Source organism: Falco naumanni, chromosome 8 (assembly GCF_017639655.2).
Source record: "Falco naumanni isolate bFalNau1 chromosome 8, bFalNau1.pat, whole genome shotgun sequence".
NCBI classification, from domain to species: Eukaryota; Metazoa; Chordata; class Aves; order Falconiformes; family Falconidae; genus Falco; species Falco naumanni.
In genome coordinates this window covers 41,065,231-41,092,288 of record NC_054061.1, presented here as the reverse complement: position 1 = coordinate 41,092,288, position 27,058 = coordinate 41,065,231, and the positions used below count along the sequence as shown (strand labels likewise).

The following is a 27,058-nucleotide window of genomic DNA, read 5'->3' as shown; positions in this document are numbered from 1 at the left end:
ATCTCTGCACTCCCAGTCTAGACAAACACAGTTTGTTTCTAGAGACTAATGGAAGAGATGGAAAGTTATAGCAGCAAGATGAGTGGCAGAAGGGCAAAAGAGGATGTAATACAAGTTCAAGAGAAAGTCTTCAGCAGACTTTTTTCAGAAGGTACCAAGAATTTTCAATACATGAGGAAAAGAAAAGAAAGCTCCAGCTTCAAGAAAAATATTCATTTTCCTGTTCAACTCTACTGCCTTTTGAGGAACTGCCTCTACCTTGAGGATAAGACTATCTTCCTTTTAGATACCCTTAGCACATGAATTTGCATGTCACAGTTCCCAGAACAGGCCAGTACATTCTGTAACATGACTTGGGATCTTCAAAGAAATATATCTTAGGGCATATGTGCTAAAGCACAATTGAAATGATCCTGTCTCCCCTCCTTTTTAATTCTGCTAACCAAAAGACAAATTATAGTAGATGCAAAACCAAAGATTACCTTCTTTGAATTGCTCTAAGACAGAAATCAAAAGGAAGAGCTGAAAAAAAGGACTCCTTTAGAACAGGCAAATTTAGGGTTGTGGTCATCACCTTGCTTTACAGATCAGTGGAACTCCACTTGTATGGTGCCATTCCTGGAATTACAGTATTTTCCATATTAAATATTAAAATATATTAACTGCTGAGGATGATACCAATATTTAAGATGATCCACTTGAGGAGAGAAAATGCCAGGAAAAGGAAAATTATATCCTTATCCTCTTCCTTGCTAGACTTATTAACAGTCACACAAACCATAGAATTAGTGCCAGCGTGATGACTAACAATTTTTATTTCCTGCCAAACTGAGAAGAAAGTGGCTTACCTTGAGTTTTCTTTTTTTATAACAACTTCCCCTTTACTGAAGCACCTCTGCCACATGTAAAACGGGAAGATGCATTCACATTTGGAAAGAGCGAAGACGTGTTTTCTTGCCTTGATACTACCCTCCAGTAGTCATTCCTTCAATACAGACCCACTTGCAGTAGCATCTGTAAATACAGTCAAATTACTGCCAGATTGCTGTATTTTGACAGCTTTTTCAAGACCTGAACAGATTTGAATAGTAGTAAGAAAGACTGCCTCTATCAGCACCTATCATTATGGGATTCCACTGCTGTTTCTTCCCAAGTTTTTCAACATATCTTTTAAAAGCCCAAGTCTCTGGAATGTCAGTGATAACACTCTTGATTGCAAAGATAAGCTTGAGAGCAAGAGCAACATGGTTAAAGTCCAGAAGTAAATGGCAAACAGGAGCATTTTAAACATCTCATTTTCAAAACAGATTCTATTTTGTTAATCCTGTGAGAAGATCCTACATGCTTCCACCAGCTGAAGCTGCACATACTTTTCAAAGCCCTGTTTTTCACTTTTGTATCTACAGTGCACAGCCATTTCTCCAAACTCCATATGACAAAACAAAGTAAAGAATACAGACCTGAAACTTCACAGCACTATAACTTAGCTACACTCCTGTGTAACAGCAGAGATTCTTCAAGGTTTCTATGCTCAGCAACAAAGGTTTGGGGGTGGGGGTTTTGTTTGTTTTCTCTAATGAATTTTCCTCTTGAATGACCTTTCAAATTCTACAGACCCCCCTTCTAGATAAAGGCACAGTCTACCATTAAATTTTTCAAGGATGCTTCGCAACCTTACGAAGCTTGCAGCAAGATGCAATGTGTGGAAAATCCACCAGCATAGTGTTACTCATTCTATTAATTGCTCACACCATGTAATTTCTGCTGACATCAGAAGACTGAAGTAGGATGTTTCTTCAGTAAGGAGTCTTGATTGATACTGGAACCATGAAATCATTTTTTCAAGCTGTTAAAGACAGACATTCTTCCTGCCCTGGTTGTTTAAAAAGATTCAGAGAAACCTGAGCTTCATATCGTATAAAGAACGTTTTCTCCATTCAGATTCAGTTACATCATTTACATAAAATGTAAAGAGACAACAAGCATCAAGCGTGGCCAGAGCTCATTGCCCATTGCTCCAGGTTCACAGTGTGCCCAACACCTCATATGCAAGACTACATGAAGCTCCCAGGTGAAACATAGAATAAATATACAGAACATACACTGCATTTGCACCAAAATACCTGTGAAATCTGAAAAGAAATTACTAACAGGTAAACAGGCTAAAGTGGGACTGACTTTTGCAGGGGTGAGTAAAGAAACAAGATCCAGAGGTTTTGGGCTTTTTGTGGTTGGGGGTAGGGGGTGGGTTTTCACTTGTTTTGGTTTTTTTAGCTGAGTCCCAAATGAAATACAAGGTTTGAATTGTTGGGCTCGTATTTTCCTGATATAGGTCGGCACAGACAGCTTACAGCAGAACAAGCTGAACTCAGTATATACCAGCAAAGTTGCCGGTAGGTACACCTCTCAGTCTTTCCAATTTTATAACTGTGCAACTGCAGGACAGAATGAGAGATTAATGACAAAAAATAGAACACATGGGCTTTCGTGTGCGTCACGATTGCAGTGACAGCTGACTACAAAACCTAATTTAAAAGGTACGGTTTGTTTGGTTTGTGGATGTTTTCTTTCCCTTAAAGACAGGGCAGAAGTAAACACAAGCGATCCTAAAACAGTGTTTTATGGAAGACATTCAGTTGAAATGCTGTCTTTTATCTTAACCTGTCTCTAATAGGAACTTGAATATATTTCACAAGTGAGTTAGGCACTAGGAGCAACAGAAAACTAACAAATTAGGATTCTTGAGCTGCATTTGTGAACCAAAACCCATTTATAGTGTTTACAATGGTGATTATAAACAAGCTATCTAAACCAGCAGATTTAGCCCACTCATCCAAGGAGGCAGAGCATTCCATTGCACTGAGACAGATCCTATTTCCAGCTCTACCTGAAATTATTTTGTTCAACTTCTCAGATTAATTACTTGAAAAGGAAAGATGGAGAGTGAAAAATGTCTGCTTTTTAAAGTAACAGCATGCAATTTTACTGAAGAACAAGAGCAAGCATTTCACAAAACTGTAAATAGTAAAGACACAGGCTAAAATTCCCAGCTCGCAGCTCAGAGAGCAAGTACAGTTTTAAGTCCAAGCTATGCTAGCCTGCCACAGTGGATGCTACCAAAAGAAAAATGGGGACCTCATAAAAAAATACATTTTGCATCTCTAAACACAAGAAGAGCCATGAGTGACATTGGTTCTGTCTTTACACACAAAATGAAAGTGGAGATTGACTTGTGCAATCTAAAAAACTCCCAGGTTTGTAGTAAACATGGAAAAATACAAAACAAACAAAAAAAATGCTGTGCTACTTAGAAGCTGGTATGAGATTTACAGTTTACCCACAAAGGAACAAAACCTGATAGAGATTTCTCTGTAGAATTAATGACTGCGTGGTAAGTTGTAAATAAAGCAAATGCACGCAAAAACCTGGGTGAGAAGGTGAAAGCTGAACAAAAGACAGGTGTAGGGGTCAAACAGAGAAGCAGATTGCTCACAAGCATTCCCATGCTTTGTTACAGCGTTTGTAATAAATGTTAAATTTACCATAAACATAGCACAATGTGAGAGTCACAGCATCACAGTTGAAGCAAAAGGCTCCAGTGAAGTAAAATCTAAACTGAAGACAACTTAAATATATCATTACTATGGAGTAACATAGCTTAAAACAAACAAAGGCAAAACACTTGTTCAGAATGAAAGCTTAACATGATATTACCGAAATCAATAAAATTGCACACTTGGGATGTAATACCCTGAGTTGTTCAGCACAGAGTCCAGTGACCTCAATCACAAGATTAAGCTGTTACACAGATTGAAAATTCGATCGTGAGGAACATACGAAAGACTGCTTGGGAAAAAAAAATGTCAGATCACTGGATTGGAAAGCATGATGTAAAATTTCATTTAAAAAATAAACCATTATTACGTTTAAGCTATTTAAAATAAATGGGACTGTTTAATATTTCAAACATGGGCAAGTCGCCAAAGCACCACTGTGCAACACAGGCCACAGTTTGTATCTGACAAGGTTTGACGTGTGCAGAGCACACTCTGCACAACTATGAGAAAATGCAAGATCTGTGATTCATGTTGTAAAGAAAGTATTGCCATTAAAGGCTGGACTGAACAGTTTTTGAACCAAACAGCAGAAAATGGCATCATATGTTAAGTAGAAGAACCTTTTGAGTTCCTTCAGTCGTTACAATCAAAAAACCAGATGGTAATCTGAGAATCTACATGGTTTCAAAGGAACTAAATGAAAATATCAAAAGAGAATATTTTCCTCTGCCAACTTGAACAACACAGTGAAGCTGCTCTCTAATGGTGCAGCCAGATTCTGGCAAATACCTCCTCAAGAGACAAGTTCCAAAATAAATTGTTTTGATTACATAGATTTTTCAGACTTCCTTTTAGCATATGTTCTATATAGAAGTGATCGATAAAATATTATTACATTAAACGTTCAAAGGAATTCCTTGTGCATGGACTGCTAACTTACTGATATAGGAACAACTGCAAAGATACATGAAAAAAGAATGTCACACAGTAAAAATAGTAATAAAACCCCCTAAAATATGTTTAACAAAAAAATGCATTTTTAAACAGGATAAAGTTCAGCAGCCGAACTGAGCTCTTTTCAAGGGAAATGTAAAATCCATCTTACAGAATTTAAAAACAATTTGAGAAACTTCAGGAATAAACATGCTGTTTCTCTGCATGATGGCAATGTTAGAAATTCATCTTGGAAGTCTCTATTACAGTAAGATATTGTCTGCAAATTCAGCATCATAGGTATGAATAAGCTCTTTATCAACAAAGAAAATTGGGTGCCTGTCCAAAGAAATGTACAGTCTTGCAGATCAAGTCACTTTTTAATAAGACAGCTGGAATCAAAAAGAATCTAATAAAGAATAGACATGCTGGAAGACAGGATGATTTAAAAATTCTCACCACATCTCTGGTGCCGAAGTATTTTTATGCAGAATTATCAGAGTTTCCAGGGATTAAATACAAAATGTTCTGAAAGCCATGCAAACAGTATAAAAGATGTTTTTCATCTGCAGGTTTTACCACAAGCCCAGTAAGGTCTTAAAACACTGACTTCAATAAAAGAAATTTTCAAGGGCTAAGTGCTAAGAGTTTAATGCCTTAGTGAATAAGTGCTTATGGATTAAAAGCCTTGACTAAAACAAATCATAATTCTTTGTCTTGATTTAGCAACGAAGATTAAGTATACCTCTTTCAAGGAGACAAAGACTGGCACTGCATTTACAGAAATATCATTTGATATTGGAATATAGCCCAGATAGCAAAACATTACCAACAAATACACCACACGCATTTCTCTGTAACAAAGTGTTAATGCAAGTAGAAAGAAAGTACATGTGCACAATTTATTCGTTCTCAAAAGATATGATGCGTTATAGCAATACAGTAAAATTTGATTGCATTAAAAAACATAACCCATAGCAATAAACTATGCATCAGAAGTACAAGAACCAAAGCTAATTTAAGAGTACCACTTAAGACCACAGGGTATCATCTATTTTTGCAAATTCTCCTACATGTGGTATACACAGTAGCATTGAAAAGAACGACCAAAAGTAACCATTGGATCACTGGACTAGTCAAGTATGAGAATGGCTAGCAAGAAACAGAAGAAGAGAGTTAAATGTTGAAAAAATTTGAAGCCAACGGGTGAGAGCAACCATTTCCTTAAAATCTAAAGTGTCAAGACTGTCAGATACAACTGGAATACATACCAACTCCAAGGTGAAAACAATGTTTGCATTGTATAGCACAGTAAGTAGGACTGTAACTACTGACAGTGTATAGCAGCCAAGTAGAACAGACAAGAAAGGATTTCCTGAGAGACGCAAGTTCTGTCTAATCTTCAGGTCCAGCAGTTGTTTATAAGGAAAAAAGAGAAGCCTGTCTTACGTGGAATTATCAAAATTCTAACAAACCTAGCATACGTGTTGGTGGCATGCTTGTCACCGCTATTACTGCTCCTTCCCCCTCCCAGCACTGCCTAATGCGTCCCACACTCTTTGTACATTTTTCTAAGTACTGGAGAGCAGAAACTACAGACGTAGTATTAGAGTAACAAATTCCAAAGGAATTTGATTGAGGAAGACAAAAACAGCAGTACTACAACATAAATAATAATAAAGCAAATGGAATATCAACTTTATTTTGGGGGGTGGGCGGGTGTCTTCAAAGAAATCTGACACAAAACATGGGTAATTTACAGAATTACTCTCTTGCCAGAAGAACCTGCTGCAAAAGTTGTTTAAAAAAAGCACCTACCTCATTGCTTATTGAATCTGCAGAGTGGGGAAAAAAAAAAAATCCTCTCTAACAGACAAAGCAAGACTCATGCAAACCTTACCATGTGTCAGATCACCTTATCAGGCAGGGATACAAAATACAAATGAAATACACCCAAATCTTCCACAAAAGGTACTTTTTAAAGTGAAAATGGTACATGCCAATAATTCGTGAAAGCCATCCTAAAGCCGCCTCTTAGAAAAAACAATTTTTCCTAATCGACAAATCAAGATAACCTGGAAGTAGGACTGATTCAAAATAGCATTACAGTAACTCATCAAATTCTCCACAGAAGAACAACTTACATCTGTGATGAGTTTCAAAACAAAATTAGTATTGTGTACGCTCAAATCTTTGGACACATTACCTAAACAAACAACAACAACAAAAAAAAAAAGACTACAACTAACTAAGGATTAAGAGATTATAAACATAAATCCATTGTGGTTTCACTATATAATATCTTCCAAAAACAGGGGGAAAAAGCTGAAGTTATTTTTATTGCGTTAATCCTTACTTTTTTACCTACTTAAATAAAAACAATTCTGGAAGGGATCTCTTAGCTGACTATGGAAGAAGTTGAGTGATTTCTGGATTAAATATGTAAAGCTCAAGCTTTAAAATCCTAGCGTACTATTTAAGCAAAAAAGCAATAAAAGAACATCAAGCAGATGATCTAAGTACTCCTTGATTATTTTAAAACTAACTAAATAAAGCAGCATACTGATAAACAGTCTTGTTCTTTCAAATCAGCTGATTTTTATTCTTCATGTTTATCTTTTATCATTATCAAGACAAATTTTGAAGCTCTGATTCAGACCATGATTCATGAGATAATCAGATCTCAGCACAGAGAAACCCACACAAGTTTCTGCAGATTTTGATTAATAATATCTTGCGTCAATTTGACATACACAATTTGGGAAAGGTAAACACAAAAAGCAGCTACCACTGCCTGAGCCGATCTTAATTCCACTGTTAACTGTAGCCTACTGAACAGTATCCCACTTACCTGACAAGGTAAATAATTAAAATAAATTTTATCTGGCCCTTACACAGGCTTGCATATCACCCATAAAGCAGTTTCCTTGACAATCTTGAGTGCTAGAAAAACTTCTTGCTCTGTCTTTAGTACCTTTACCTAAACAAAACTTCTCTATTTTTATTAGTGTATTTTACATTTCCTGTTAACAAGCTACTTTGCATCTGTGACAAGGCAACAAAAAGGCCTCAACAACTACTCATGCACCATTTCTCTACGCATGTGCTATTTTCCCAAATTTACAGCTTCTGCATCGTGTTTGATCTTCAGGCAAAACTTGCAATATGGAGAATATCACAAAATCTAATACAGTATTTGTATAAAATATCAAGTATATGATTTACAGAACGGCACCATTTTCAGTAATGTTGTGAAATAGTGAGGTAGAAGCAAAGTAAAACTTTTAAGCAGATGTAAGATATGCAAGGATATTAGTCCAATAACCACCATGAGCATGAGACTAGCTCTTACTAAGTGTAAATAAACAGAAAATTAGAGATCCCAGATTACAAAATAGTATAGCTCTTTTCTCTGTTTCGTCTCTGCTGGAAGGGACAGAGATTTTTAAACAACAGAAGTACACAGCACTAGAAACTCTCTAGGGCACATGAGTCCTTGGACAGGGTGTTATCGTTGCAATGATGAGTTTTAAAGTCTAATGTAAATATAGTTATATTATGATACATACATCATCCCTGTCTGCATAGACCAGAAAAATTTACTTTATCTTCAGTTCTCATCTTCTAACAAATTTATTTACAAATAATCTAATTCAAATTAGCTGCCCTATTTGAGAAGGGAATAAGCATACTAGACTGTACTGTCCGATTCTAGCATGACCATGTAACTTTTGTAGTTTTAGGACTCCTTGAGGCCGTGCATCACAGTTCTGTACTATAAAGCAGGTTGTTAGGGACTGTATTACAGTAACAACTGCACCAACAACAAAAAAAAGAAAGTCCCCTGAAGTAAATAGTTATAGCCTTTATGGGAAACCAGGAATGCAGAAAATGGCATTCAGCCTCAATCTCAGTTATATTTTTGGGAGACAATACTCATCCACTATGTTCTCTCTTGCCTCCTGCTTCTGCTGTTCTCTAGAATTGCAACTGCCAGATACACCTTTACTAGAAAAAAATGCAACTATACTTTAGTTAAAATTAAATTACCTTTGAAGTTTTGAAAAATTTACCCTTAATATTATTGTTCCTGTTTTCATTCTTGACTCAGAGACATGTTTTTTAAACTGGTCTGTTTTCATGTTACATAATTATGATGAATACTTCCCTATAATTTAATGTATTTTTAAGCTAGATTGTCTGCAATTAGCATAGTCTGCAGTAGATTCAGTTTGTAGAAGTTCACACACACATCATTCACAATGTGAAGTGTCACAGCGGGAGCAGAGAACATGCCAGTTTTAATGAAATATCTCCAAACCATCCTCTCTGCTCCATTATTATTTTCTCTTTTACTTAAAAATCGATTCTGAAAATAGCAAAATCTATAAAAATATATATATATTTATTAGTTGTGTCAGACATTAGATTCTTTTCTAATACATTAAGTAAAATAGTTCCTATAATTTTCTAAACTTAAGTGATTATTATGCAATAGCTTTCTTCTAAGCAAACTTGCAAGCACTTGATTTTTATGATTAATTTTCATAACTAATAAATGCAACATCAATACATACCTGCAATTTCTTCTATGGAGTTGGCTCTCATGTCCAAAAGAACCGTGCCATTCAGGATACAGCTTCTCAGCTCAAACAAGCTATGAAGTGACAGTGTGGCGACGTATGGTTTGCTCCATCTCTCTCCACCATCCTCTACATCTTCTTCAAACTTCAACCACCTATAGAAACAACCGATTTTATAACTCCATTGTGCATAAGAAACAAAAAATAAATTACCTTAATGGATATTGAAAGATCACTGTTAAACATGTCTTTGGATTTCACTTTAATCTTTCTTTGTAGGAAATACGAGAAACTTCCCTTGCCCGCTTCTTCCCATATAATGCTGTATTATACTATTTTTTAACATTAATTCTGACCACAGAGTTGAAAAGAGAAACTTATTAAGTAATCATTGTACTTTACCTAAACTCCGAGTAATCCTTTGGCATACAATGATATTTCAACAAATAGTTGTAGATATAGAACAAGTAGGATGGAAAGGATAGAAAAGAATTTATGGTAGAGAAAAAGAAAAGCTATATATAATAAGAACACAAGAGATAACTTTCTCTATTTAGTAGTCACTTTGGACTAAACACAACAGGAAAGAGACATTTTTCATTTAAAGTAAATATACTGATATGTTCACACATGCAGAATCTGCATCCATTATCACCACCACAATATTTTCACAAAACGCACTGTTACTAACTTTGCTAGTTTAAGTTTTTAGTTACTTAACTACACTAAGCTACTGAAAAAGGCAGTAAAACTTTACACAAAATTTGGGCTATTTTTCATTTAAAAGTTCGGTCAATTAAAACGAAAAACCTCACAGATGCATACATGCACACACAAGTAATGTGTAAAAACTTGTGAACAGTCTTTCAAGCCCCAAAATACAGGCCTTAATCAAGCATCTCTCATTATTTTGAGTCTCATTTGCCTGTTCTCAGGTTCAGTGTATATCTGGAGAGACTTCAGTAAAGTTAAAGGAGACTTGAAACTGGCAGAGATGACCAAGTCTTTTGTTACTAGCCAACCGGATGAACTTTCTTGTGCAACTTTTTAATTGTTCACTGATAAAAATTACATTAAAAACAGTAAAAATAATACTAAACAAAAAAAAAAGTCTGGTGACATATGCAGAAGTGTTTTACATTAAAGTTATTAAGTCTTTCAAGCATACGCAGATGTTGCTGCATGAAGCCATGCATCCTGCCAGCTTGGCAAGGTTTGAACAGCTGCAGGCACACAACAAGCCTCCATCACTTGACTCAGCAGCATGCAGCTATATTGCATGGACCAGGCAGCAGAGAAGTCAAGCAGAGCCTCACACCTTGACAGCACCTTGACGCTTATTTCCAGACAGCATGGAAGCGTAGAGTCTTAAGATCTTTAAAGCCAAGCAATTTCCAGTTCTACCAAGCCTCACAGCTCAGTAACACAGCAAACAGCTGTCCTCTTCTGCTCTTGGCCCACCTGCTTAGCTCTGCTCTTATTTGTAAAATATGCCTGTACACACATATTTTAGATACTTTCCTCCTTCCAGTCCCTGTGTACCAGATTCTTCCCCTTCTGATGCCACCCTGCAAGCAGCCACCATTTCAGTAACCCACTCATCACCATCATCTTTTCCTGATGCATTCCATTTCTTCTAACTGTACCACCTAATCACTCTCCCATTTTTCACATACACAATTTGCCCCCCGATATTCCTTATATAATATTCCTTAGCTCCTCCAAAGTCTACTGTCTCCGGTGCCTAGCCTTCTCCTCCTCTTTGCATTTAAACAATTCTCCCTCTGTTTCCTCTGTCCTGGTCCATTTCCATATCTCATCTTTGCCCATGAGACCTCCTTCCTCTCCATCAGATTTCTATTCTCCACTCCCTTCACTGGAAGTTCTCTTCCCAGCCCAGCCAGGCTATCTCCTGTATTTTTTCATTCTTCCAGAGAAGCAGCAAGAACATAGCAGACAAAAATTTGCTTCCACATAGCTGAACCAGGAAAATGAATTTGAAGAGGCAAATGAGTTTTCCCAAATATATTTTCAAAACAATATCCAAATGGACATCAAACACAAAATTGGCATACCCTATGCCCACCAAATTCAAAGCTAACTCAGGAAAGTTATCAAGAAGCATGAAAAGGGAAAAAATGTGGAACTTTTTTTTCATTTTACAGTTGCACTTGAACTCAAAGAGGCTGCTTCGAGCTTTAATGGCACTCACACTCATGTTTCCAAACTAAAAATATGCAAGACCTATTTGTGGCCATAACATCACAAACATGGTGCATTAATTTTCCTGCTTAAACTATTACCTCCTAAGACTGCAACATACCTACATTTTTACCTTCTCAAACCTCCATTTTTGTGCGTGTTTCTAATCTCTTTAGAAGCTTTACAAGATTGCAGGGTTTGTGCTTGGGTATTCCCAATTATTTCTGATGTACTATCATCTTGTTTTATGCTGATTCAAACAGAGATTAAAAATCAAGCTACATATATCCTAAACCCAATGATCCAAGCATAGATTCTTACAGAATATCATCAGAAATCTCATACTGTCACTACATGCTGTTCGCATAAATAGTCTTCAGCATCACTTATCTGATTATACTGCTGCAGTCTGTCCATGGCACTACCTACTTTGAATATACTGACCAGTTCTAAACAGATTTTAAATTTGTGATAGAAGACAACTATGGTCTTAGAAGTTTCATTAAGACAGGTGACTGGACAGAGGCAGGCACATAACCACAGTTCATAACTTATTAGGGACACGTGGACAAGAAATGCCTAAATCATGGAAACAGCCTTAGAGTTTATGGTGTCAATCAAATACCAAAGCTCACACACAAAACAAAAATCCATAAGAAACTATCGCTACTGCTCAAATAATCATACCTGCCATTGTGATCATCTCCACCTGAGTTTCAATCAATTTGGATAGTATAATTCTGTGGGTTGCATCCAATTTCCTACTGTTACTAAAACGTATGTGTTTAAACACATTATCATATACTGTCACTTAATGAGCAAAGAGGCTGGTGCATAAACATAAACCATACCCAACTGAGAGAATTCTACATTTGGAATAAACTTCTATTTTTATTTTAATAGGCATTACATGAGTTTACTTATCGAGGGAGAATCATGTTTATCACCTCTTATGTTTTCAGAAATATTCCTCTGTTATGTCAGATAATCCTTATTTAACATATCAAATCAGAAACAGCAGCAGAAAACATAAAACAAACAAATTTCTACTCTTATACAGTTGTTTAATTCTAAGTCCTTAAGTGTTTATAAAAATCCTAATACCATTTCAACAATGCTCTGAGTTCAGGTAGAAGATTCAAGAATAGAAATGCCTTTGAAATCCAGATTCAAGCATGGACCCCAAGTTTGCCAATTTTTTACTCTCTTCAGTTGCTCAGAGAAAAAGACAAATGATAATGTATTTACTTGTGCAGTTTAACCCCTTAAACTGACACTGTTGGTAAGTAAAAGCCTTTCATAATTTCACACCAACCCCATTTGTATATCGAGCTCATGTATCACATGTATCCCATGTGCCTGGAATCTATTTGGAGCTATCTTAGTTGTGCCTGATCACACAGAGCAGCAGCTTCATTCATACGGTTTTCTTTTACTGGTAAAGACTAGCACAGGTGCATCAATCATACAGTTCAGTTCCTCTGATAGCATACTTGCTGGAACAAAATATGCCAACAGGTTTCAGCAAGGTGTTACTATAGGAAAAATACTACTCAGATGTGTGTGTGTGCATGTGTACAAGTCAGCTCCATCCATTTTTCAGGAGTCAATAAAAGTGTGCATGCCTCATTATAGACTCGGTATCACATTTTGGTGCACACTATGACGCAGGTGATTTGAACAGTATTTATTTTATAGTCTGTTATATCTGCAGCAGAGAGCTGGGGTACGTGCTCACAACCTGCTCGAGAGTCAGTGTTATTAATGTAATCTTGCAATCAGTATGGATTTCCACATGAGCTTTTGCCTACCTACGCTGATTAGAAAATGAACCAAAGTAAACAAAGCATGTCAGAAAAAAAGAAGTGACAAACCTACATTTTTTGTGACCTAGTTTCTTTGGAAGAAAGCTTTGATCCAGGGGAGATGCATTTTCACTTCATATTCATATTTTTTCCCCAGTACATGCATTTTCTAGTCACTATTAACAGTTTACTTTCTAAACTATGAACAGAGTTTCAGAGTTTCTGTTCCAGAAACATAGTGATATTCTGCCAAAATTTTCATTTCATATTAGCAGATATATGAATCCCAACAGTTTGGGTAAAACTTGCTACAAATCAGGCACTACTTTCCAGCCATGACCACAAGAGGATATTAGGGTATATTTGAACATGAATTGCTTTCCTAATAGTTGCAGTTTGCAACTATACTGTTGTGTGCATAAAACAAACCCTGCCTCAGTGTGTTTCTCCACAGACTCAGTGGCAATATTTTTTCAGAATAGAAACTATACATCTTGCATTCTCTACACAATTGTATAGCTGAGCCACATACAAAATTATTATAAAACTGACTGTTCATTTTAAAAGGTACATGTTTCATCTGGCTTGAAATCAATTAATGGGGGAAAAATAATTATTTTTTTCATTATATAAACTACGTTTTTCCATTCTGCTCCCTAATTAATTCCATGGATGGGACAGCCTAAATCAGATCCTGGAATGGCATAGGCTGTAAACAGCAATGCACTTTCTTGCTCCTACTAATTAGTCTGCAGGAATGCTTTTGCTCATGAGAAATATTACGGGAACTGGAGAATGGCAAACCTTGAAGCCTCCTAACTGCTGGGAGGGAGGCAGACACCATCTAAAAAAAAACACCTAGAAAAGGACTTACTCTTCCAAACAAATGAAATAGGAATAGAGGAGATTTACCTAAAGGACACCAAGCTTTAGAAGCTTCAGTCACATCTTAATCCATGACTCCCTCTGATATTTTACTCTTGATCAACTAAGAACAAAATGTCTCAAATATATCTTGTACAAACTGTGTAAAACATTTTAAAAAATTTAAGGCTGAACTGTGCATGCGCTTTCAATCAAACTGAGAACACAAAGATTTACTGTATCAGAGTCAACCCAACTCTTTAGCACATGCAGAGCTTGGTGACATGAATACAGAACCACCTAGTGCCATCACTCTCTTTAAATGCAAATAATGACCGAGTATTCCTCTTAATTGTTTGCATTTAAATTATTCTACGTGGAACTAGGTCCAAAGCCAGACAAGAACATTTACAAATACTTCCAGTGGCATTTTCCACACAGATGGAAAACATATAATAAGGCTGGAACAGCAACAAACTCAGGGTGTATCCTCTCCATATCATGCTTTTAATCAAATCAGTGTTTTTGAAGTCCTGAATCAACCATTGAAAGTGATCTATCGTATCAGTTTGTAAGTATAATGAACTTGCATATTAAACACCATCCCATTTCTATTACTCTACTCAAAGTCACCTTGTTCTTTGGGTACGATATGCTTATCTATTTCTACAGTAACAATACCTCCTAATTTCTTACCATCAGCAAGTTTCATTATTATAATAGTACTTTTCGTGATTCAATAATAAAGCTATTTACTAAGACTAATTCTTCAGAAGTTAGTTGTCACTACCTTTCACACTAACAGTTTAACCTTTCATCATGACCTGCTGTACCTCTTCAATTAGTTTCTTACCCACTAATACAATTTTTACACTACAGCAGAGTTTAAGTAATAAATTCCCACTGTGATATAATATCAAATGCTTTACTAAAAAGAAAAAAAAAATAGATCCACTGTTTTTTCTTTGTCAGAAAAACAGAAATTAATTACCTGATTAAATAGCATTAAGTTAGTCTGACATGATACACCACTGTATTGCATTTTATCCGATTTTCCACTTAGCTCCAAGTCTACACTCACTCTTCAAATATTGTTCTAAGCCTTCCATAGCTCTGAAATCTATCAGGCCTCTGTTTGTTCTGATCATTTTTATCCTTTCTAGAACAGTTTTGCTATGTCTGCTATAGTACAGCAACAACCCACCTGAGAGATTCACAGAAAGATGGGATTTACCATACACATGAAACACACGTTCTTTCAGCTTTCTAGGACGGAAATTATTGCACTCTCTTATTTGCACAGATCAAGCACTTTGTCTCTTGCCTGCATTTTTTATTTGGTCATTTCACTGCCATCTCCTCCTTTTCTAACAGCCAGCCACCCCAAGTCAAATGCTGTCTGAAATTTTTGGATCTAAATTGAAAAAGATCACTTCTCTTGACCAGCTCTTTCTGCATGACAGCCCTTCTTTCTTTGCTTTCATCTTACTTCTAAAGCTAAAGGAATTTTTACTATTAGCTATTATATTTTATTCTTGTATTTTCTAAACTCAAAAAATTTCATTTTCTTTGCTGTTTTTTCCTGTCCTTCAACGATCTATCTTGTTTCTGTTAAACATTTTTGATTCATTAGTTCCCAAATGACAATTGGAAAGGCTGTATATACAGATAGATGAATCTAAACAGAAATTTCTTTATTTTACCTATTTATTTCAAATTATGCCTTGATTAAGTACTTATATTGATAAAAATAGTTGTAATTTTTCAGAAACAATTTGGTGATTTGCAAAGGGATATTTTCTTGTTGAAGAAGCTGCTGTTTCCCTGCTTAAAAGTAATATCAGCCACAGTGATTTTTATTTTTATTCACAATAGAAACTGATAACCTTCCTAGAAGAGGTTCTATATATTCCTAATCAGTATAAGAACACTGCAGATGATTAACTTGATTAGATTTTTCTCTCTCTGAATATTAATAAGATTATTTAGGAACACTACTACATTCATTTTGTAGCACAATCCCCATATGAGAATTCCCTACATGTAAAGATCTATATTTAGCATCTATGCCTCCTATGGACAGATGAGGGAGGGGAAGGTCATAGAAAATTCTGTGGCCCTCTGGGAAAACAGGAATTTGCAGTAAAATTAAAGGGAAAGCTAACAGCTACATTCATGCCAAACAGCCCACATATGTAGTTCCCCACAAAATCCTTTCCAAAATTCCATAATTTTTAAACTACTGACACCAAAAATGTGGTCCACAGACTTCTGGGCACCATTGAGGAACACTGTCAACAAATACCAGCAGATGAAGAGAATTAAAGTTCTAAGATGAAAAATTAAGCAATGATTGCTGAGAAATGTAAAGTCTTAATGAAACTAAGCAAGTCACCTCCCATTTAGGTGCTCAAGAAACTAGTATGCAAAAATAAAAAAAAATATTTTCCAATATTATTTTTTCAGCAGAAATGCAATCTAAACAGCCTTTTCACACTGATTTGCAGAGACAAAATAATCCAACATTGAATACTCAGTCTCAAAATCAACTGTTCATTGATCGAATATGTAAAAGTTTTATTGTTCCAAAAATAATCTTATTCCTTGCTTTAATCTTTTTATAATAGTAATTTTATCATTCTTGAGGATTCAAACAGAATACAAAGTTTTAAAGTTTCTTTAAATTATGAGCTAAAATAGGAATAAAACCAGTATTTTTTTATTAATATATTTACTTTAATTTTTTTTTCCCTTGATATTTATTTTGACCTATATTTCATAAGTCCACATGAAAACATTTGGCTTTAGGAAACGACAAATGCTGTTGTAATACTAGCAGTCTAAGGATTAAAACTGTGGTTTTATTTAAGCTTTATATCCAAAATCTGTTTCTGAGCTTGCCACAGCTTTGAAAACATTTCTCAATACACCAGCAACCAATATCTACAGATAAGTTTTTTAAAACTCATGAAAACACTCACCTTGCTGTCTCCCTCCATTCCGCATCCTCTCCTTCACGCCAACAAATTTCGTCAAGCTCAGTAAAGAGATCATGAGGAATGTGTTCCTCGTCATCATCTTCTGTTCCAAGAATAAACTGCACCCTTTGTGATGGGGTATCTGGGGAAAAATAAAAATATCAAGTCCAGAACAGCAATTCTTTTGCCATGAGCAAGAAAATACCTAAAATTTCATGAGATTATCCAGATTCTTTCATCCATATCCCTTACTGCCACACAGAAAACGTGATTATAGTTATACCGTAAGAACATTTATACACAAACACCTTCAGACTGAGACCTCTTTATATACTGTAGTTGTCTAGGCTGCTAATAACTCCTCTAAAGATAGAATGTGTTGTACAGAAGTAGTGACTATTGGAAGCTGGAAAGGTATCTCAGAAAAAAGGCAGCACAGACAGCATCATAGATAGAGCTGATGGAAGTCTTTTATGCCAGTATTACAAAAACCACTTTGCCACATCCTAAGTCTAAACCTACAGATCTAGCTCAGATCACAAAGCTAGTATACTAAATGTGCATTCTTTGTTTTACCTAGCAGGAGAAAGAAACCAAAAGAAACCTCTCTAATATCAATACACAACTGGGAACTCCAAAAAGAGTATGCCACCACACCTACCATCCTCTGCCCCCTTGTAAACCATTTCTACATGGCTAAGACTGTTCCAGATGAACAAGTCCCAACTTCCCCATTTTATTCTGTCTTCCCTTTACATTCTTACTACCAGTCATTTTTCTTCATAACCTTTCAGTGCAGACCACTAAATATATTCTGGAGACATACTATTCTTTTTTCATGTTACTCAGAAAATTTCTAGAATTCACAAAGCACCTGAACATACATTTATATTCAGTGTTCATAGCTCAAATGTTATTGTCTTACCAAAAAAAATTTAAAAAAAAACTATTTTCTTATTTAAGTGCAGATCTCCAATGAACAAACTTTTGATGAAACCCAGTCTATCTAGAAATACATAGCTATTTTTTCTGCTAATGTACTTTAGATTTCTGAGAGAAACCAAAAGTCCTTTGTGAGAGCTGATAGGGGCCAGGCTGCCAGTCAACTGAAAAATTGATTATCCAGCAGAACAGCTCAGCGATTCCTTGAACACTGTCTAAATTAAGTTCTGTTCTACAACTGTATTTGTAAGACAAACTACAGTTTTTTCCGCGTAGCAGGGTAAGAGCATCACTGCATAGGATACTCAAGCTCACTGAATTTTGAAAAAACCGAGATGATGGCACTCATTGAATGCTTAAGAGAAAATACAGCACTGATCAAAAATAATTAAATGGGCCACTGACACAGCAGTAGTGATGCCTTTTTTGGCAGTGGTAGTAAACTTGCTGTAGCAATGAAAGACAAACAATACATGACAGTTTTTACCTGTGGTCTATTTGCTTAAACAGAGTGTAAAGATAATAGTGCAGTCAAGCCTATTTACTACTTCACAAAGCAAGGAAATCCAGGAAGAAATATAGGAGAGGAGAGAGAGGTATTACTAAGGTATTATTATTTTTTTAAATTACTAAGCTCAGGTATTACTAATCTCTAGAGAATGGAACTGCAGGGGGACAGCTAAGGGGATAGAACTATTAGAGAACAGCATCAACCTCGCCCACTTTCCCTTTCTTTTATTATTCTTCTCTCTCACTGTTTAGTCCCCTTATCCTTTAAGAACATTTCAACCTTGCTTTTAGACACACACACACCATCTTTCTCTACCTTTTTTTTTTTTTCTCCTTCTTTTTGTTCCTCATAGACACATGCTGGTACATTCTAGAGAAGGATAAAGTAAATGCAAACATCAAGGTTTAATCTGAGACTGGAAAATACATTCCGGTCAAGAAGCGTGCAACTTGTTAAGACAATTTCCCAGAAGGACAAAATTCAGTGAGATACAAACTTGCAAAGGACAAGTGCAAATGACTAGTGAAAGAACGTCGAAAACAAGTTACTTTGGTAGAGAGCTGGACTGAAGTAAGAATGTGAGAATAAGCATTGCCAGGAACATCCTGTACCGATTTACAGCAACAGCTATTGTTAAGTAACAAATGAGTAGTGTTGTACAGCAGAGTTGCAGTTTATGACAGTTATGATACTCATGCAAATGCACACTTTGAGTGTGGAAACAACAGCAGAGGATCAGAAATCTCTTGAAGTCAGGTGAGTAGTAACAAGGTAACATGTTACTGCTGTGAATTGCTCTTACTGGGTCTTCTGCATAACATACAGCTACCTGACCAACCACAGTGAAGAATCTATATAAATGACAAAACATGCATTAAATTCTCTTCTTCCTTGTTAACACACCAGTAAAACTAGCTGCTAGATTCTGGCTATCTTTCTTTGCTGCTGTAATTGTATTGGTGCAAACACCTTGATTTTCAGACACCAAGCTGGAAAGTGGGGGAGTGGGAGAGTTATTGTTTGCTCTATATAGTACAATAATTTTATTCCAAGGAAAAAACTCTAAAATAATTAAACAATAGGAAAACAATTTAAAAAAAAATAAGATCTGCTGGTTCTACTTATAAAACTGAGTCAACAGGATTACGCATGTGAGCAATGCCAGATGGATTTGGCTTATTCATAGCAGTAATAAATACCAAATATGTCATTAATGTGTTATATGGAAAATGAGTAATATGTGATTCAAAAACAGTATGAAAGAATACTTCAATTGCTGACTGTCAAACTGTGATAACTTAATCCTCAGTGTAGAAGCATAATATTTGCAAACTAGGACACTCAATGTTTTTTGAAGTCTAGGAAAACAGAAATTGGCTTGAATATGATCTGTGTCTATCCCTACTTCAAGTAGCACAACCAGTGTAAAAAAAAATCCTTCCTATTATCACTGCTATTTCTAAAAAGTAATGACAGTAATCTAGATTAAGCTAAAAAAATTAAATTAATGGAACTAATTTGTTCCATTAGTATTTCTGTCACTGAAGTTGTTTCTGTCACTGAACACAGAGATATATGTGAATAAAGTTCCACAATAAACAGCTGACAATTCTCCCAAGTAAATGGCTCATCACCAGTTCAGGAAATCCTCCAGGACCAGCTGGGACTGGGCAGAAAGTCTGATACACAACAGGAGTGGGAGTAGCATCAACCACCACCCGTGCTTGGCTAGTAAACCATCTCAGCCAGGAAGAGCTGAAGCAGCTTTCTGTTTGCTGTGGCTCTATCAGCCCATGGGAGCCTCCTGCCAGACTCCGTGTTATAGCTGGGTTTCTCTGAGCTTGGGCTCGCATCGTCCATGCAGCACTCATTCAGACATTCAAACTACCTCTGATACCTCAAATTCATTGCATGCATGGCAAAACTGAGTATTCCAGGTTTACAAATCTGTATAACTCTGCTGCACTTTTTAAAAACTAAGACCTGACAGACAAGCTATGTTGAAAGCACAAATTCACACTGGGATTCAGTGCTACAGAAAGGAAGTGACCCTGCAGCAACCTGACATACTGCTTACTACTGTGACTCTTTGTAAAGTCATTAACATCCCTAAAACATAAGCAAGATACAGGTATAGACATGACAAAACAGCAGAACTGAAAGACAGAACTGCTAATAATGTAATTCCCAGAGGGGAACACAAAGAGCTGTTCCCTGGAACAGCACTGAGTGCAGGTAGGGAGGTAACAGTGGCCTACATCACTATCTCACCTTGCAAAACACATGTAGGAAAGAATTATAACTGGCATTTCTCTCATTTAAAACACCCCCACGTGCAACCAGAAATCTGGGTCAGGACTGGTCCTTCTTGCGTAAGGTGGCAAGGTGAAATCAAGACTTGTGCTGGGATAAGAAAGCAGGATCGTTCTCAGTACCTCCATGTAAACTCAGCCCAGCAAACGACCTGCATCCATTCAGAGTGATCCATATCTTCTTCCCAGTGCATGCCAGGATTTCTCCTGGGAGAAACCACCCTGCTACCATCAGGCAGAACGGCACACAATCTGCCCAAGCCATACCACAAGCAAGAAACATCACCTTCAGTATGTATAAAATGCATCTAAATTTTGTCCTCTGCTCTTGATAAACTCTAGAAAGAGTGCAAAAATACATTTATGGTAACGCTCTATTAGCTCAATTGTCAGAACAGGGTTTTTTATTTCTAAGCCTGTTGAGAACCTGCATTTAAGGGTAGCATTAGTAGGCTAATACCTCTTATGGGGTCAAAAGATGTAGGGGTGAAAAATTACTTTTTCCTCATTAGAAAATATGCTAAACATTAAAAACATTAACATTAAAAATTATATAACAGAAGTTTACATGATAAACAAGATTTAATCCCTGCCTCATGCTCTTGTACCTTCACATTAAAGTAATATTAATATATAAACTTTTTTTTTTTGATTGCTTACTGCACAGGACAGGCTGCAGACAGGCAGTGAAGTAGCGTAATGCAGTTGACATCTGTAACGCTCCTTTCAAACAAATGGGAAATCATGAAAAATTCACAGGATCACAAAACAGAAAGTATCATTTCACACACAGACACACATTCATCATCCTCCTGCTTGCCCTCACCAAGACAGTTGGTGGATAGGGCTTCTCCCCCAGCCTCCTTCCTGTGGAGGTTGGACTTTGCCCTTTCCGCTCAGCTAATCAGTAAAGGTAGGGATTATAAATTACTTCTGGTTTTAGTTAGAAAACATGGTAAAAATTAAAAAAAAAATTACATTACTAAAGTCCACATAAAACAGTAAACAGCCATATAGCACAGTTCTGAATATCTCCTTCACAGACCTTAGAAACCATGTATTACATTGGGAGAAAGAAATCCTTTGCTTGCTCCTCTGAAAATTTTACCCTGTATGAATAAACTTGTTTTCAGGAAGCTCGCTCTGCATTTTATTCACACAAATTGTTTCCAACACCTCAGGACTGTGACAAATAATCTTATCTTTTGGTTCTGACAATATGGACAATTCCCAAGCTTCAATTGTCTCCTTTTTGTTAGACTCTTACAACTGCAGTTATGATACATTATTTTAATCCAGATTTGCTGAAAACTGTTCCACAGCTGCCCAGAGATTCAAATTTCCAAGTTCATCCTTCAGCAGACAAGGGAGAGATAGAATTCTCTTAACAGCTGTACTCTTTACAAATAACTAAATTTGCCCCATTAATATCCCTTTGACATTTGAGGTTAGCCACCAAGTAGTCAGCTGAGACCTTTCTTTATACTTTCTTCAAGCCCCTCTAGTAACCAAGTGAAGTCCCCCTCCATAAGTCGCTTTTTCCCTTGTACTACCTTCAGGGAGCCTTTCCTGAACCGTGCGTGCAGTGCTCTGTTAGGCTTACCTCCAGGGCTGTTCAGCTTCCCTTGCTGCATCCAGTATCATGAATTACAAATTTAAGCCTCTTTAAACCTACATATTATTAAAGCCAGATTTCTTAAAAGAATAAAGCAAACCTTGCACAAGCCCCATCAGTGTGCAGTCCTAGAAGACACCACAGGAGGCTGAAATCAAACCCCTGCCCTCACAGCTGAGTTCAATTCACAATTCACCCTCACAAAACCTGTCCTTAAAGAGACCCCGCTGAAAGCTAAAGTCTTCCTATTCCATCCCATTTTAAAACAGAAACATAAGTATTTCTACCTTGTAAGTGCAAACACAAGAAAGCGGTTTCACTGGTTACAGAAAAAAAAACAGACATTAAAAAAACCACTGAAAATTGCCACTAAAATCCACATGCATACCAAGCAAGTGCAACGCTACCAGCCAAAGGGAATCGGTGCCACCATGATCTGCAGTGCTGATGGAGTGAGTGGTCCCTGCCAGCCTGTGGCCCGGCAGCCCCTGGGGCTGGCACCCATCACCCTCTCAGCCAGCAGCACCAAGGAGCTGCTCTAGGCTAGAAACATCTTTTTTGCCAAAGTAGGTTTTATTTGCACCAATTCCCTAATTTTATTCATAGAGCAGCCACAATACTTGCCCCCTAAGGAAAGCTGTGGAGGAGAGGAGCCCAAAGAAGGCATGAAACTGGGGGCTTAATTACAACAGCAGCGTTTCAGCTGGGAACAGTAAACCTCTTCAATAAAGCAAACAGCATTACTGCATTTTTGAACTAGAGTGGGTAATTTCACTGGATTTCCTCCTTTTCTTCCAAAATTATGAGGCAAGATGGTGGAAATCAGTATCTTAAAATCACTTATCTTAGAAATTTTACTACCCAAAACAGCCTCTCCATGAGCAAGCCATGTAATCTACAAATTACGCAGCTCAAAGGCACATCATTACAGCAAAACAGAAACAGCTTGTGCAACCTCATCTCATCAAGAGGCAGACAAACAGACAGAGAGAACCAGGTGTGGGGAAAACAAAAATCAAATTTGAGTAACTGATCTGTGCCCCCAGACAACAGGACTCCTTTTTATTCCACTAACCACATATTCTACATATTATTTGTCTACAATCTTTGAATCTGCACACTAAGAACACTTGGGTTATTTTTGAAAATGATAGTAGGAGATCAAAAAAAGAAAAAAAAGAAAACTTATAGGCTGCCATCAGAATGTTCTAAAAAATCTACTCAAGAAGAAACCTTCCCTCAGAAAGTAACTAGTACAGCTTTCCCAGACAGGATTCAGAGATTACCAAGAAGCTTCCACCTATGGGCATTACACTGAATACAAGTGTTTTCTAGCCATGCTGATACAAAGAAAACCATTTAAGAAATTATTTTTCACTGGATAGGAACTAGGTAGCACCTGTCCACTCAGAGTGAGCCTGCACAGCCCCACAGTACTATCTGTACTATCCAGCTCTCTGAAACAGTGATAGCAGAGCAAGGTCTGCACCTAATGGCACTTCTCAGATGAAGTTATATATGGTTATAAATTATGACAAAAAACAATGCTTCATCCCATGCTTGGTTAACTGAGCAGTCTGGAACACTTCATGTCTGAATATTTCAGGCCTTTTCTTGTTCCAGCATCTCTATTCTTCAGTTGTTGCATCTTTGGCTTTTATTACACCTCCTTTCACACTTCACTGCTTCAAAACACTGCTAATTTATTCTCTTGTACCATAAAAATCCTAATGTATTTTTCCAACTTACTTCAAAGCACTGTTTTCTATCAGCTGGTCTCACAGTGCTTATTTTCTCTATCTTTCTTCTTGCACCTGCTTGTTAAAGTGTTTTTTCTTTCCCCTCCACCCGCCCAGTTCCCAAGAATACAGCCTCCTACTATTCAGCAGAAATGCATTAAAAGCTGTCTGTAGAGAGAAGGAGCTAAGCACTTCTGCGTGTTCAATTAAATCAGAATGATTCATAACTTAAAGGACTATTTTGAATCTGCTCTCTTAGGTAGCGCAGTCCCTCATATTGAGTTATTCATTAGCATCTTCCTTAAAACTTCCTTCAGCCTCTGGGTACTGTTATAACCTTGTGGTCACGGGGTATGAAAGCTAAGAAGCATTACTGAGGTTTAGTGGATTCAGATGTAGTGTGGTAAGTTATCTGTTGCTCTCTCTGTGTAAATAAAGCACAGAAAAACTATGCTTATCTTGTCTCCAAAAGCAATGCTTCTCCCCAGGCAGCAAAACCACCTGTCTGAAACTCCTGTAAGGAAAATCCATAGTAAAAGCCAGGATGTGGATATATGATTAATCCCTGTATAATTTTGTCTGCCTACTCTGACTGTGCTTATAACCCCCCCATCATTGTAAAATTTCAGATATGCCTTCATAAGGCAAACCCTTTTCACTGTTGGTTATGTGATGCCACATTTCTGCCTGGATGGACAAATGTCAAGGCTCAGCCAAAGTCTGGTTGTCTGGCCAGACTTCCAGCAATCAGATAGCCAAGAGGGAAAGTCCTCAAATTTTACTACTTATATATTATTTCAGGGTGGAAAAATTGGGTATGTCCAAATTTTTCTGAGTATTTGGTAGTTCTGTCTTTGGCTCCTTTGAATCATCATCAGCCAAGCATTTTGAAGAGTATCTTTGGCAGGCTGGATCCAAAGGTGACCTGCATGTTTCTGGCCTATATCTTCTCTATTCTGGGCTTTATTAAAGTAATAATTTATGTGACATGACCTACACATCCTTTAATGGGTAGTTATAACACCTTTAGAAAAGAAATTGTGACCTACAAAAGTGCAGTCCTGCACTTATTTCAAACAAGTACACCCGTAGAAAAGTGCTGTGAGCATCAACTTACAAATACACTTCAAAACTCTCTTTTTCACATTACTGCCTTTCCACTCTTGAAGCTCTCTTGAACATTGGCTGATTTTCAGTTAACTGGAGGTGTTGAACAGTGCATTTTAATGTGTGCACAACTGTTAAAGACTGTTAAGGACAGATTCAGCCAGTTAATTTCTTTTTATTTTTTTAATTTTGACATTAGGAAGGACACAAGCCTAGGTCTCCAGAAGCTGAAAGAACAGAGCTAAGTTCTCAGCCAAAATGTGTCATATACTGGCACTTACACAAAACCAGATGACTCAACAGAAGACACTGCTTCATAGTTTAAGATATCCCACTTCTTGGCTAATGTAACTTTCAATTGTTTCTTTTTCATCTGATACTGTATGTATATATGCGTATTTTTTGAAAACTATTTTAATAATTTATGAACTTTGTTGTTTTTCAAGAAATCAGTTTCAATACAGTATCGGGTCCACACATTTGAAATACATTATAGACAGAACCACCACAGCCAATTTTTTCTTCACTGTTTAGTCTTCAAACATAACTCATATCTACTAAGTTTGAAAAAGTCTTGACTTTGTTTCATTCTCAGTATAATTCATTGTGAAAGATTTGAGTATTTCAAGCTCTTTACAATATATTTAACCATCTGCACTTATATTCAACTTGCTCCATAGCTTTCCACATATAATACAAATTTTGGATTAAAAGAAAGCCTTACATTTACTATTCTGTAACCTGAAATTATATATATTCTTCCGTTACAACTGACAAATTGTTTTCTATACATGCTTCCATTTTATTTTCAACACTTACCATATAGCCTTGGACATTTCAGCACATGCATTTTTTATTGTTGAACACCAAATAATATTCTCATGTGTTTTGAGACACATTTATTCATGGTAATAAATTAACCAATTTATTCATTACTACTTTTTTTTGTTTTATGTAATGGTTTTTAATTTAAAATTTGGGCAATTTTAGGAGTTTATTGAATGGTATTTTTTCCTGTTTGCTCTGAAGTCCTCAGTTAGCAGACTCATCACACAGTGGCACATTATAGTATCATGTAAGGAAAAAGGCAAACATTATCTGGATCACAGTTGACATCTGATTAAACACTGCAGCTTCAGCAACATCAACATTATTACAAAGCTAATTGTAAGGAACCATAACTCCTCTACATTATGTTTTAGGAGCAAATACTCCAGAGGCTTCACTGAAGGCTGGTGGTGCCATAAAGCACCTACCCCTCTCAGTGGTGGTGGCAGTCTACCTTTATCAGAACGCTTAAGGACAGCCGCTTACAGCGGTAGAAATTACAGAGATTTCTCATCTATTGACTGCTTCCTTTCATCAGAGGACTAAATCTTAGCTCTCCAGTAGAGACTGGAGAGACTCTGGTGGGTTCTCCAAAATCCCACTGTTAATCATGTCCAAGCCATAACAGGATGGAGTATGCATTATCATTCAGATGTTTATTATTCATATACCTATGAAAAAATAGAATTTATCTTACCAAAAGGAGGAGACTCTCTCCCATCTTCTAATCCTGAATCTCGTTCTCTGTCTCTCTTTCTGTGTTTATGTCCACGGTGCCTATGGCGTCGGTGACTTTTTCTTCCACCCAGTGGCACATGAACTCCAATGAACAATGTTCGATGGCCTATATGTATAAAAAAAATATTTTTTTAAAAATGGGCTGTGGCAACATAAGAACAATATTAATAACTATAATAGCATTAATGATGTAATAATTATTATAATTGTGTATTGTAGAATATTGATTATTCTAATGTTAATAGTCATAACATTATTGATTACAATATTGACAATGCAGCATCACAGACATAGAACCCCTTGATACAGGACAAATCCTAGTATTGAAGTCCTTATGTTGCAGT

General features: G+C 36.6%; 1 protein-coding gene across 6 annotated transcripts in view; it reads right to left on the bottom strand.

Annotated features, from left to right (window-relative positions):
* Nucleotides 1-27,058, bottom strand: part of SLC4A10 (solute carrier family 4 member 10) — a 162,018-nt gene that overhangs the window by 63,838 nt on the left and 71,122 nt on the right. For all 6 annotated transcript variants that reach the window (XM_040602741.1, XM_040602738.1, XM_040602742.1 and 3 more), the window contains 3 exons: nt 26,674-26,820; nt 16,926-17,064; nt 9,068-9,228 (listed from right to left, as the gene is read on the bottom strand). In XM_040602741.1, the coding sequence (XP_040458675.1) occupies nt 9,068-9,228; nt 16,926-17,064; nt 26,674-26,820 (447 nt within the window). The remainder of the gene's footprint in view (nt 1-9,067; nt 9,229-16,925; nt 17,065-26,673; nt 26,821-27,058) is intronic.